Here is a 14,264-nt window from a genome sequence, read left to right as displayed (position 1 = left end):
TGAGTGAGCTTTGGGAAAGTAATCGTATAGCACAATTGGTCACAAACTTGTTTTAATTACATTATTATACAGGCACGCACAACAATGACAAGTTTGGGAATCGACGACGACAAAGAAGCGGATGATGTTCTTAAGTTCTGCCATGACATAGGACACCTCATATATCACCAGGGATGTGAGCTTATTGTACTTAAGCCACAGTTTCTGAACAGCATCGTCAGTAACATCATAACAGTCATCGATAGCGAGAAAATGGTTCGAAATATAATTTACATTTGTTTCACATTGTGTACTAGATATTCAAAGAGAGAAGAAGAAAAGAGGAGATCAGAAATGAAGAATGAGAGGAAGGAAAATTAAAAGGAGGAAAACGAATGAATTCTCAGAGGATATGGGTGCATGAACATGTGTGTGTGGGTCTGAGTATATTATATATATATACATATATATATATATATACATGTATATACTGTACACATACTGCCTTCAGAAAGTTGGGCACATCTGTAATCAGAACTCACTTTTCACAATCAGCCACGTTTTAACTTCAAATTTATGGCAATGTAACAGTTTGGTATCAAACTGAGGTGTAGACCTCAACATTCAATTTGACCCCCGTATAACAATTTTTGAAACGTTTCAGGAGGCATTCATGTGTAAAAAAAAAACAACCTCACCCCCCCCCCCCCCCAATATAGTTGTGCCTTATTTCTTATAGGAAGACAGAAAATAAAGAGGAAATAATAGGTTTCATAAAATGTGATGGACATGATGAAGGGTATATTGTTCTAATGAGAAAGGGGGTGGGGTACAATAATTGGGAGAGAAGAGAGGAGATATATTTGTATATACATATATATATATATATATATATATTATATATATCATATATCAAATTTATGTATAAAAATGAGCATTTTATTGCCACAATTTCTGATGAACTAACTAATTTGGTATTGCCAGACTATACGGAAACCCTGAACTGTCATGGTGTTCATTGTGAGGAAGAGTTCAGTCATTTATTTGTTCCCTTTCCAATACAACCCGATACATTCATTAAAGCTTGGCGTTTTTGTAGCATTTCCAAAAAAAATATCGTAGGCCTACTCTTCAAAGTTTTAATTGTTGTTTATTAGAACTTATAAACAATTACTATGAACTGGTAAAATTATCATAAAGTGGTTCCTTGTGGCTTATTGAGTGAGTCAACTTTCTGATGCAGTACATCTCACTATTTCTTTATGAGATTCAAGTTATTCTTCTTAACCCGTTATGGGCAACAAATTTATCATGAAAGAATTACTGCCTCTTTTTATTGCACGTTTCATTTTTTATGAGAGATTTGAAATCAGTACATAATGCCAGAAAGTTATTGAACTCACATTTTTTTTTCTGTGAAGGGGGTGGGGGTGTTAATTAAACCAAACTGTGTATTTGACATTGAGTAGAGACTTCCACATATTTTGTTAATACTCTATTTCATGATTTAGCAACTAGAAATTTGTATATGGGAACGAATAAACTCAGTGAATTCAAATTTGGTAACGTTTATCTAGTGCTCTAATATTTCTTTTTGGACTAGTACTGTTAATAAATACATTTTGAAAAAAAAATTAAATGGTTATATTCCTTATATTTCTTTACTTTTCATTATAACCTAGGAAGGGGACCTGGCCAAATATTGGAGAGATCTCAAGGACAAGGGTGTTCTTAGTATAGAATTGATCAAAGCTGTCTGGAAGGAACAAAAAGGACACCGTGATCAGCTCGATAACATAATTGACATGATGATCAAGTTTGATCTGATCTGTGAAATACCCGAAAAGCCTGATGGGGTAAGATGTAAACATGCTTTGGATTTCATGGAGGTTCTCCTCCGATAGTCATTTTTACCCAAATATATTTTGCCCTTGGGAACTATTTACTGATTAAAAGAAGGCAAGGAATGTGAAGGTAAGCTGTATTTATCTCAACATAATCGCCTTTAGTCAAAACCACACTTCTTAATACTACCTGATACAATTTCTTAAGCCTTGGGGTCACCTAAGGGCCCTCGTGGACTCCCAAGTTTCATTCCCTTAGCCGTACTTCACTAAAAAATGTACTTTACATCTTTTACAATGACAGTATTCATATAATGGTATGCGTATAGACATCAAGTACTATATCACAACATTAAAATAATCCATCTTTTTTCAGAGGAGACAGTTCTTTGTTCCCTGTCGTTCATCTCCCATGCTTCATGAGAAGGAAAGCCACGACAAAGGCCATACCGTCGAATTTACCATTGACTTCCATCACTTCTTACCAGGTTGGTTATTTCATTTTTTTTTTGTTAACTATTACAAGGAGCATTTTGTTTAATTGTAAAATCTAATAGTTTAAGGGATGATAACCCAAGGCAGCCATGCTAAAGACAGGGTAATAATCAGGATTGCCAGGAGTGTCAAGTCTTACAGACATGAGCGCTATACAAGAACCAATTATTAGGTACAGACCACCTATTGATTTCGTCAGAATTTTTCTTTCTTTATTCTTTATTCTTTATTCTTTATATTTAATTTCTACCCCTTTTTGTGAGCAGAGGATTACTCAAAATCAGTACAGTCAATTCATTCCAATGTTTGCACAGTCATTGGTTAATGTCATAAGACGTTTCCGGCCATCTAAAGCATTTCCAAACTAGATGGAACTTCGACTGTGCGCAGTCGAAAGTGATGCCTCCGTCATAGAGCAATTTTACAAACTAAAACGAAAGAAAATTTTCACATTCAAGTTCATGACCCCAAAATCTAATCAGTTCATTGACTCAGCAAAATACATACATGTCCTGAGTTTCATGGTAATCTGTCCATCTGTTTTAATGATAATGTGATCACAAGCTATTATTGCATACATAATGAGCCCTGTGATCTTTGACCTATGACATCATGACCCCAAAATCTAATCAATTAATTGGCTCTGCAAGATACATACATACATGACCTAAGTTTGGCAGGAACCCATCAACAGGTTCTTGAGATAACGCGATCACAAGCTATTTTTGCATACATAATGATCCCTGTGATCTTTGACCTTTGACCACGTGACCCCAAAATCTAATCAATTCATTAGCTCTGCCAATTACATACATGACTAAAGTTTGGTAGGAATCCATCAGTCGGTTCTTGAGATAACGTGATCATGAGAACTGGACGTACGTATGTACGGGACGGACAACCCGAAAACATAATGCCTCCGGCTACTTCGTAACGGAAGCATACAAAATGTGTGCTCGTCTCCGCTCGTCATGGCCGTAGGCAACATTGAATCACCATTTTTTTCATTCATGATATTCCACATTTTTTCCGAACAATTTTATACCATGTTTATTATCTATTTATGACCATTAATAACGGAATGAGCGTCCGTTCAGAATAAATGTCTGTGCATGCGAGCTCTTGTAATACATGGCATATTATAGGCAAAAACGTGCCTATACAAAATCCATTATAGCTCTTTGGGATGCACTGGGATCCCCCATTTTCCCATATTTGGATAAAGTATGAGTCGGATATCTGATTTCATGTCTCATTTGGCCTTTAAGTATATTGTGACATTATCATAATGGCTTTGGAACTCAAAATACGAATTTGCATATTATGACGTCAGCATATTTATGGATAATTGATTGTATCTATGTAAATATTGATTGATTTTCTTTCAAATTTTGATATTTTGTAGCTAAGACGATTGTATACAAGATCAGCCTACACCATTAGATGACATCATTATAGTGAAAATTTTGATTAAATGTGACATGTCAGAATTTTCTTAATTTATGTGTTATGCCTATTGAAGTCAAATTTTGTTCACATCATGAATGTACATGGCATTGTTCTTTAAAGGGACTTCGTAACATTGTTCAGATGAGAAAAAAAGGGGTGCTAAGGTAGTGACTTGAATACTAGATGTAAAATTAAAGATAATCTGTTTTTTTTTGTGTGAAAACGGACCATTATTACCAATACATATTGGGAAAACTGATCTGATCGAGTCCTTAACTCATAGCCTGCTATAAGGCTGCATGCACGCTACCGTTATAGTGCTTTGTACATGCGAGCAAACCATTGCTTCGCTGCCTTGTGCATGATTGCACGCATTCGTTATAGCAGTTATTGTTTCCCCCCCAATCAGTGTTATTTAGGGTACGCATATGCGTGTTCCCAGCACACCCCCTCCCCCCTTTTCAGCAAAAGTCTGGTGTGCAAAGTCAATACGGGTAGACCTGTTTGGATTTTGAAAACACGAATGTTATACCTCCGTTCCCGGAGTGGGGGCCGGGTATTGTTCATGCTCATTGGACGTCTGCTGTGCTTGGCACAATGGGCATTAGACCTGTGGCATGATAAGATTTAATTGTGCCAACTATATTATTTCAATTTAATTACATTTTAGGTGTATGTAAATCTTCACAAAGCAGTAAATTGGCTCTATACATACCATTCTAGACACTCAAGTGTTGAAATAATTGTAATAGCCTGTTTTATGTCTTTTTTTCATGGAAAAACGGTCGGAAATATTCAAAAATGGCTGGGAGAATTTATTTTTAATCACTATTAGAGGGTGATGCACAGTGACGCCTTCAAAGAAAACCATAGATATCTTTGTGGTTTGAGAATTTTTTTCAGGATTTTGTGCATGTCATAGGGTTAGTACAGTAGAAGGAATATAATAGGCAACATTTTATACAAAAATTTAGCAATTTTTTCATCAATCTTCAACATTGTTACCAAGTCAGTTTAAGCAGTATTTCGCTTATTTTTGCTCTATTTTCTCCTGAATGTTGATGTATCATAGCTGAGACTATGGGCTATAGGGGACATGATATTTGTTTTTCGATCAGATGTTGGGATCATGTCAACATTTTCAATTAAAAGTTGAAATTGCGACTTTGCCAAGGCCTTTTGTCAGCTTTGCAAGTAAAGTCTATGATAAATATTTTGGTCCAGTGGTTAAAGCACTTGCCTTCCCGCGGTGGGTCAATTTTTTATTTTTTATTTTTTGGTTCCGTTTTACATTTGATTTGATCACCTTCTTCGACTGTCATAACACATACAATCACAAACAACGTAATAGATTGCCAAATTTTGCGTTTTATTTCTCTGGGAGAGGAATGCCAATAGTTTGTATACAACCCTATGGGAAATCGAATTCATTGGCATTGATTTATATAGGGTTAATCTCCTAAGTCTAAAACAATATAAAATCATCCCATTTCTACGATGCTAGTCTTCTTTCCAGACATTTATACTTTTCCAGCTATTCAGTCCAGGTATATGCAATGTTTACGTCTCTCTCACGGAAATATACGGTAGGCCTGAATTCCGGAGGAGGTTTAGATTTAACACACGGTTTAACACGTTTTAAGGCCTTTTTTCTTCCTTCCTATCGCAAATATCATAGATCCTACAGAGTTCTAACAAGTTCCTCTTAATAGTCCAAGATATTTTCTTTCATCTGCGACGCATAACCTGACCTTCAAAATGCCATCTTCGCACTGCAAATTCAAATCCGAATCCGTCTCCATCAAAAATGTCTAAATTTTTTGAAAAAATAAACCCCTCTAAATCTAAAATTGCCATAAAATTCTCATACCATTTCCATTTCGTCTCAATTTCTTGCAGTAATTGCAGAAAACCATGCTTAATTGAACGGTCCAATGAATATGCAAACAATAAATAGCGCTCTCTAAAGTTTTGGGAATGTATATCCATCATTTCTGGCCAAACCCGTACCCTTTTTTTGGATGTAGATACTTGAAGATGTACCCTTTCCAGCCAAGTACAACATTATATACCCTAATGCTGATCAAATTAGAGAAAATTGCCCTCCAGATTCGCCATTTCCAAGAAAATTGCGAAATAACTTCAACTTGCTCTAAAATGACGATTCTTATACTTACGCACTCAATGAAAATTGGCATACACATAACACGTGACAATTTTCTACTAAGTTTGGTAACATTTAATGACATCAGCGCAAAATTATTACCCAAAATGATGAATTTGTTATGCATTACGTAACAGCCTGTTAAATGCGTGCAATACACGCAGATGCCAATGGTGTCAAACTGACCGCAATGAAAGGTTCTTTTGACTGACACCGAATACGTTATATGTTATCACAGAAATATTTGAGTAAGTTGCATATGAACAAGGGTCACTACTATGCAGATTCTGCTGATTTTCTGCCAAGTTATAACATGTATCGGCTATGACGTCATTTTTCAGACATGTTCATCATACACCAAATCTCATTGGTTTTGCACGCAGTGCTTGCGAGCCCTTTAGTGGTCCCTTCACACTTCGTAGCCATAGTCACTGCATTTTTTGTTCTCTGTATTCCCTCATGTGTGACCGTCCAGGCGCAATTTTGTCCGTTTCAGGCCATTTTTGTGTCCTTTCTTCGCCCTACCTATCTCTACTATCGCAGACGCTACATACTTCTTACAAATTGCTCTGGATAGTCCAAGAGAAGCTATTTCGTTTGAACCGTAGAAGCACGCACTGCATGTCTAGCTTCCTTACTGTTGTTGTTTAGTTGTTATTACTATTATTGTATCCCCCGGCAGTATGCCGGTGGGGTACTTTGGATTCAGCAGCGTTACGCCGCCGCCGCGTCATATTATTTTATTCTTGTGTGCGCTCTAAACGGCCACATTCCTTGATATATTCTTTCAAATTTTGTATGGAGGTGTATCGCTATGAACATGACAGACAAAGAAAGCGGACAAAATATACAGTTTCTCAGGTAGACAAAGGAACATCCCTTCACTGCTATTATGTAAAAAGTGAATATGCATGTGACACCTGTTCTACAAATTTTTACATAATAGCGGTGAAGGGATGTTCCTTTGTCTACCTGAGGAACTGTATATTTTGTCCGCTTTCTTTGTCAGTCATATTCATAGTGTATCTTGGTATAATCTACTCACCTATAACTTTTGGTGATGCTGCCCCCAGTGTTCCGTCTTTTATAGGGTAAAAGGCCATATTTCATTCTTGTGTGCGGTCTAACTGCATCATTCCTTAACGAATTTCTTTCAAATTTTGTGTGAAGGTGTATCTTGGTATGATCTACAGACCTACAACTTTTGGTGATGCTGCCCCCAGTTTTCCGTCTGGTATAGGGTTAAGAGTTCATATTTTGGTGGGTGTCTAGTTTGTGCTCTGCAGACCATATTTCATGATGGATTTTTTTCAAATTTTGTATAGAGAATTAGAAATGTATCTTGTTACCAATCAACACTTTGGGTGAAGCTGCCCTCATTGTTCCGTCTTTTATATGGTCAAAGGTCAAATATGTCTTTAATGCGCTCTAACTGCCACATTTCTTGACGGATTTCTTTCAAACGTTGGAGGTGTGTCTTAGTACAATCATCTACACCTTTGTAGTGTTTGGTGATGCTGCCACCTGTGTTCCGTCTGTTATAGGGTCAAAGTTCATATTTTGGTGGCTGTCTTTTGTGCGCTCCGACTGCCACATTTCTTGACAGATTTCTTTCAAATTTTCTACAGAGATGCATTATACTCTAATCTACACACATATTGTTTTGGTGATGCTGCTCCTCGTCTTGACAATAGTCTGAGCCACTAGTGGCGATCTCTACGTCATCCTTTTGTTTCAGGGAAGGGAGAGGGGATCTTTATCCCTCCTTCGAACATAAGGATGACACAAAATCGCTGCCACTGCCGGGGGATACATTCGCATTGCGCGATATTTCTAGTTATCATTATCATTATTATTATTATTATTTATTATCATCATCATCATTGTTTTTGCCATTCTTATTCCTATCATATGTTTTATATCCATAGGTTTGTATTTTCTTTAGATGCGTAACCAGCCGATTCTGAATTTTAAACTCTCCAAATCTGTAATATAATGTTGGGGAATCTGTTGTTATTTGATAGATGGTTTCTTACACCGGTTCTATGTTCGAATGGCAAGATGGTCCATGCAGAACAAGAAGTCTATCAAACCAACTTTCCACTGCAGGCAAATGGTGTTCTATATTGACAGTCGTCATAGAGTGGTGATGACGAATGAGATCAACATTAAAGAATGTCATCAAATTAAGGTAGGACTACATGTGACACTTTCCCATACATGTTGATGTTTCACTATGGTTTGAGTGTTATCCATATACCTTAGCGAGCTTTACCTGTAGCAATTATGCTGCATAGTATATTTTAAACATAGATTGTGGAATACCTCATGACTCGGGGTCTAAAGAAAGTAAATCTTGATCTATGTATATATATAATACAGTTTGTTTGTAAGAAATTTGTGTATGGAACTGCTGCCATTTTATCGAAATTTAAATGTCAAGTTGCAAGTTGTTAACCCAGATAATTAAAAGTAGTATTTTGTAGATATACCTGTACATGTGTCATTATTATGTTTGCCTTCATCTTTATCACAATTACTAGTGTTCACCTTCTTCTGGTGTCTTGATAGGTTGAGATATATGCAACAGTCCCAGTCGGTGCACCAGCCACAGTCAACCTGGATGGCAAGGTTAGTACTAACCCTAAAAGGGCTGGGGGAGGGAGGGGGAGAGTCCACCCCACCCTTGTAGCATTCCGCGATAAATTCAAGGGGAGGGGGTGGGGCGCAATGCATGGTATTAGGCAACTCGACACGTCACTGTGTGTATTGTTTATGATGCTGCTAATAAATGTATTTTCTTTCATTTATTAAGATTATTGAAGATCTGCATGGAACATTGGAGGATCTCAAAAAGCGCTGGGCAGGACGGATTGAATATTCTGTTGGAATAGTGTGTCCAAACTGTTCTAAACATGGCGATAAGGAATTGATCCGCATTAGAGATATCCTGACAGACCAGGATGAGTATGCTTCTTGTGATGATGGTTGCCCTTCAATATATGTTGGTGATATCCTGAGAGCATTTAACAAAGGTTTGTATTAAAGGGATAGTTGTTTCTTGTTTAAGACCGCAAATGCCTTGAAAGTACATGGTTATTGCTCATATTCTTATTTATGGCATTTCTAGTGCCCTTCTAGGACCTAGAATTGCTATGAAGGTAATTTTATACCCCAAAATGTGTGAAATTTTGATTTTATCCGATCATACCAATTCAGCTCCACTTTCAACAAAATACGGTGACCGTTAATTTCAAATAATAACAATACACGGGCCGGCTATTTCAGTGTGCGTATTATAACCAACACGAAAAAGCCAACAAAAAGCCAACTTTGGAATTGGCGGCTGGAATAAGATGTATCAGGCGCTATTTTTTTCTTTCAACGGCTGGTTCAAAAATATTGAATATTTGTGGGGCTCCACAATTTTTTTTAAAATGGTTATATTTATGGATATTTCAGCCGTCTCTGAACCAATCTTGATCAAACAAAGATGATTTTGTCATTCAAATTGTATGCTCTTTCAAATTTGACACTCAGTTTTTCGCTATCTCTCAAACAAATTATTTTGTGTAGCGTCCTCTATACCTGAACTCAACTATCCCTTTAAGCTCTGTCTGAACTCACACAGTCACATATCGAATTACAGTTCATCTACTTGATTGATAAAGTGATTATGAATAACTTCCCAAGCACAGATTACCGTTTTAAAACAGCTCATTTTTAAATTGTTGAATTGTGTTTTAAGAAGTGACTGGGATTTCATTCAGAGGACTGTTTAACTAAGTTTGAACAAATACATACACACAACATTAAATGATCTGAAACGCTAAAAGAATTAGATAAGAACATAATTTTAGTCCTACTCTTTAATATTCCATGCATGCACAACTAACAGGTCAGGATTACGTAATACATATGTTGGCTCCCGGGTTGGCTCATTTCAAATGTTACTTACCCAGGTACAACAGAGAAAACAAAGAGTTGAAGTTAAGTACAGAAATTAATTAATCAATACAGATTTATTTAAAATTTAATTCATTCTAATTGAAGCGAACTGCATGTTAACTAATATACGAATAATGAATAATAAAATTAAAGTGAAAATGTGTGTAACAAAATTTTAATTTCAATTTTATACAAAACAGGATCATACAATCAATAAAACGAACATAATGAATTTATATATTCGCGAAGTTATCAAAATTTCCTATTCTTACAATCAGGAACAACCAAAACATCGCTGGAAAAAACGAAACCTCCTCAAGGTGCATCAGCAGCAGCCGGTGAAGTTTCTAGTACTCCTAAAGCCAGGTAATTATGACTCTGTCCTCATCGCTAATGTACTTTTGGATCATTCTTCATTTAAATCTTATTGATGGGATACGCCAAAACCTAGGGAAAAGCTTTTTCTTCAATATCAATTATTTGTCAGCATAGACCAAAAGGATATATTAAAACGAGAATTGTTCACGTTCTGGTACAACGATTAAGCAATGTATTTACCAACTCCCATTGTGACTAGAATTGTGATTTGTACTGAAAGATGTATTGGTATATCCCCCTAACAAAAACGGAAGGAAAAAAACATGAAATAGAATTTGATTTGTAAGGATTTGATGGCATAATACCATAATACCATACCAATATAGTCGATCTGTGTTGATCAAACGACAACCTTTTGAACGTGTCAGAATACTCAAATCAACCATGCAGAAACACTCCAAAGTTGGCATTAATTAGATTAGGTTCCCCCTTTTATGAACAAAATTGATGCTTTCCGAGGCATCTAAAATACCAAGAAAGGATGGAAGTTGCAGGAAGAAAGCATTTGATATATTCAATGACTGGAGAATGAATACTCCAAACACGTGGGGGAGGGGATTAGAACCCCATCATAAAGAAAAGGCCGTAAAGTATGCCTCAAATGTATTTTAAAGGTAATAAACTATTCACAAATTCGTGAATTGACAATTCTGGATTGGGTACAATACATGTGGGGAAATGTTTATTTTGGCTGTTCGCAGCGCGGCTAGTTTTGTCGCTCTGCGGTGGCCAAAATTGTACGGGCTTGGTATCAAAACATAAGCTGTACTCTAAGGGTATGCTGCCCCCCCTCCTGCTCTTGTAGGGTTAAGACGTAAACCAAAAATAATATCTCTCTTATCTTTATCTGTATTAGGCGCATTATAAATGTGATTTATTATTATTATTATTATTATATTATTCCACGATGGAAAGAAATCGCTACAATATGAATTTAAATAATATTAATTCAAGTTTACTGTTAGTCATTTATACTGTTTTCTAACTGGCTTCTATCGGAGTCACACCGATGAAAATACCGATTGAATTTTCCTTATGTAAACAAAGGTGAAACCGCAGTTTTCCCCATGTCGTTTTCTAACTGCCGCTGAAATTCACTCGCTGTGGCGAGCCCTTGCCGGAAGTGAAGAATTATTGCGTAATTATTAAGCCCGCGCTCCATATAGCTAGCATGCAGCATGTTCAACCATAAGTCAACAAACACAGCTGGTTACGATAAAGCGCGCGTATACTGCGACCTTTTACCATTTTAATCGCTGTTTTAATCGCCTTTTTCTCCCGAACGTTTTCTAACTGGCAGTTTCATCGGTGTCACACCGATAGAATGAGAATTTAATCGCCTATTTCTCTTCTTTTCATCGGCTATTTAATCGCCTTTTTCTCCTCTGTTGCTTTCTAACTGGCCGTTTCATCGGATGCGTCCGGATGCATCCGATGAAAATCAGTGCAGTTAGAAAAGGGTATTAGTCAAATTTCGAGTTAAGGAAATCATTTAATTTATAGTTTCAATATACAGATAAAGGGTAGGCCTACTCAATTGTGGGAATGTAGATTATAAACTGAATTTAATCTGTTGCAATCATGCTGGTATTAGATGTTACTTGTAGTTTGGATTACCTTACATATAATTTATTCTTACACTACTTCGGAATTTCAAGAATGTTTTATAACAGTAACAGGAGGGGTATTATTTATTGATTTATAATCTGCCCATGCCCCGAGCGATTTAAAATGTCTTGATCAATCGTCTACGTACTTTTAAATTAAGAGAACATAACAATATTTATAGGCAATACAATATATTGAAATTGCCCTTTGATTTTTTTTGTTCAAAGTCTTTGCAATCGTGATATTTGAAATCAGTAAAACTAAGATCTGTAGTGTGGCAAGAATAAATGATAAAATGTAAATTGGGAAAAAATTATTAAATATAATGATAATTGCGTTGAAAATAATGACGGTAGGGCAATATCCTGTCACAAAGTGTAGGTTTTATAATGTTACGATCTGTACTTCGTTACTGATATATTTATTATATCTAAACAGGGAAGTGGACAACGCAATGCTTAATACGTTGGCAAGATACATTCCAAGCTACGCCTACAACACGTTCAGCGAAAAGCTTGGAATCGAGCACACCCAGGCCAGGAACATTTTGGATAAGTACAGCAGCGACTATGAGAAGTCAACGAGGGAATGCATAGCGAAATGGATGGATAGATCAACCCGTAGTGTGACTGACTTACATGATGTTCTGAGAGAAACTGAACTCGGGGGTTTAATTGTTCACTGTAATTAACAACAATATATATGTCATATGATATCTGATTTTTGTGCATTGTTCTGCACATTAAAATGATTAATCTTTAATGCTTACATATTGTAAACAATTTCATAATGAGATTGGAGTTTTTTGCGGAAGCCTTTACATTTACTGGTGAACGTCCAATGCATAATATATTTTATATGATATCGTACTAAAAATGGACTTTCGTGCGAAAATCTGCACCTCATAGTAGTGAATATTCAATAAATATATAATATATGACATCACAGCGAGATTGTACGTTTGTGCAAAGGTCTGGAATTCATACTGGTGAATGCCATATATATACTTATATATTTCATATGATATCATACAGAGATTGGATTTTCATACAAAAGTCTGCACAACATATTGGTGAATATTCACTGTTTATATATTTTATATGATATCGAAGTGAGATTGGATGTTTGTGCATAAATCTGCAAATTATAATGGTAAATATCCAATTTTATTTTTATGTTATCCCATATGATATTAAACCGGGATTGCATTTGTGTATCTAAGTTTGCACGTATTTATTGCTGAAGGCCATTGTATTTTAATTGCATAGTATATCTTACTGAGATGCATTTTCGTGCATAAGTCTGCACATCATAATGGTGAATTTCCAATACATATACATTTTCCATATGTTATCGTACTGAGATGGGATTTTCGGGCATAAGTGTGGACATCATAACGGTGAGTTTCCAATGTTTATTTCATATGATATCGAAGTGAGATTGGATGTTTGTACTTAAGTCTGCTCATTATAATGGTGAATATCCAATGCATTTTTCTTTTATCTTATATGATATTAAACAGAGATTGCATTTGTGTGCCTAAATTTGCACTTATTTATTGCTGAAGTGCCATTGTATTTTAATTTCATATTATATCTTACTGAAATGGATTTTCGTGCATAAGTCTGCACATCATAATGGTGAATTTCCAATACATATACATGTTCTATCATATTTTACTTAAATTGGATTTTCGTGCATAAGTCTGCACATTGTAATAGTGAATGTTCAATGCATATATACATTTCATAATTATGATATCATACTGAAATTGGGTTTCCGGGCATAAGTCTGCAAATGATAATGTTTAATGTTTAATGTTCAATGTATATATATTTCATATGATATAAAACTGAGATTGGATTTTCGTGCATAAGTCTGCACATTATAATGGTGAACATCCAATGCATATATATATGTCACATGATATCACATTGAAATGCATACATCTGCACATTGTAATGGTGAATTTATAATGTATATTTATTTCATATGATATCATACTGAGAATTAGATTTTCGTGCATAAGTCTTAACATTATAATGGTTAATGTTCAATGTATATATATATTGCATATGATATCGTACTGAGATTGGATGTTCGTGCATAAGTCTGCACATTGTAATGGTGAATGTTCAATGAATATATACATTCCATATGATATCATACTGAGATTGGAATTTCGTGCATAAGTCTGCAAATTGTAATGGTGAATATCCAATGCATAATATTATATATCTCATATGATATGATACTGAGATTGGATTTCGAGCATAAGTTTGCACATTATAATGGTGAATTTCGGTTCCAATACATATGTATTTTCTATCATATCTTACTTAAATTAGATTTTCGTGCATAAGTCTCCACTTTATAATAGTGAATGTTCAATGGATATA

At 35.6% G+C, this 14,264-nt stretch overlaps 1 protein-coding gene across 1 annotated transcript in view; it reads left to right on the top strand.

Moving 5' to 3' along the window:
- LOC100891098 (probable serine/threonine-protein kinase pats1) overlaps positions 1–13,479 on the top strand; it is a 30,912-nt gene extending 17,433 nt beyond the window's left edge. The window contains exons 6-13 of the mRNA XM_030993337.1: positions 73–255; positions 1,662–1,835; positions 2,200–2,311; positions 7,956–8,122; positions 8,503–8,562; positions 8,747–8,966; positions 10,158–10,245; positions 12,304–13,479. Coding sequence (XP_030849197.1) covers positions 73–255; positions 1,662–1,835; positions 2,200–2,311; positions 7,956–8,122; positions 8,503–8,562; positions 8,747–8,966; positions 10,158–10,245; positions 12,304–12,556 — 1,257 coding nt within the window. The 3' untranslated portion in view covers positions 12,557–13,479. The remainder of the gene's footprint in view (positions 1–72; positions 256–1,661; positions 1,836–2,199; positions 2,312–7,955; positions 8,123–8,502; positions 8,563–8,746; positions 8,967–10,157; positions 10,246–12,303) is intronic.
- The last annotated feature ends 785 nt before the right edge of the window (positions 13,480–14,264 follow it).

This window comes from Strongylocentrotus purpuratus, unplaced genomic scaffold (genome assembly GCF_000002235.5).
Source record: "Strongylocentrotus purpuratus isolate Spur 01 unplaced genomic scaffold, Spur_5.0 spur5_scaffold_20, whole genome shotgun sequence".
In the NCBI taxonomy this organism is placed as follows: Eukaryota; Metazoa; Echinodermata; class Echinoidea; order Camarodonta; family Strongylocentrotidae; genus Strongylocentrotus; species Strongylocentrotus purpuratus.
This window is presented reverse-complemented; position numbering and strand designations above follow the sequence as displayed.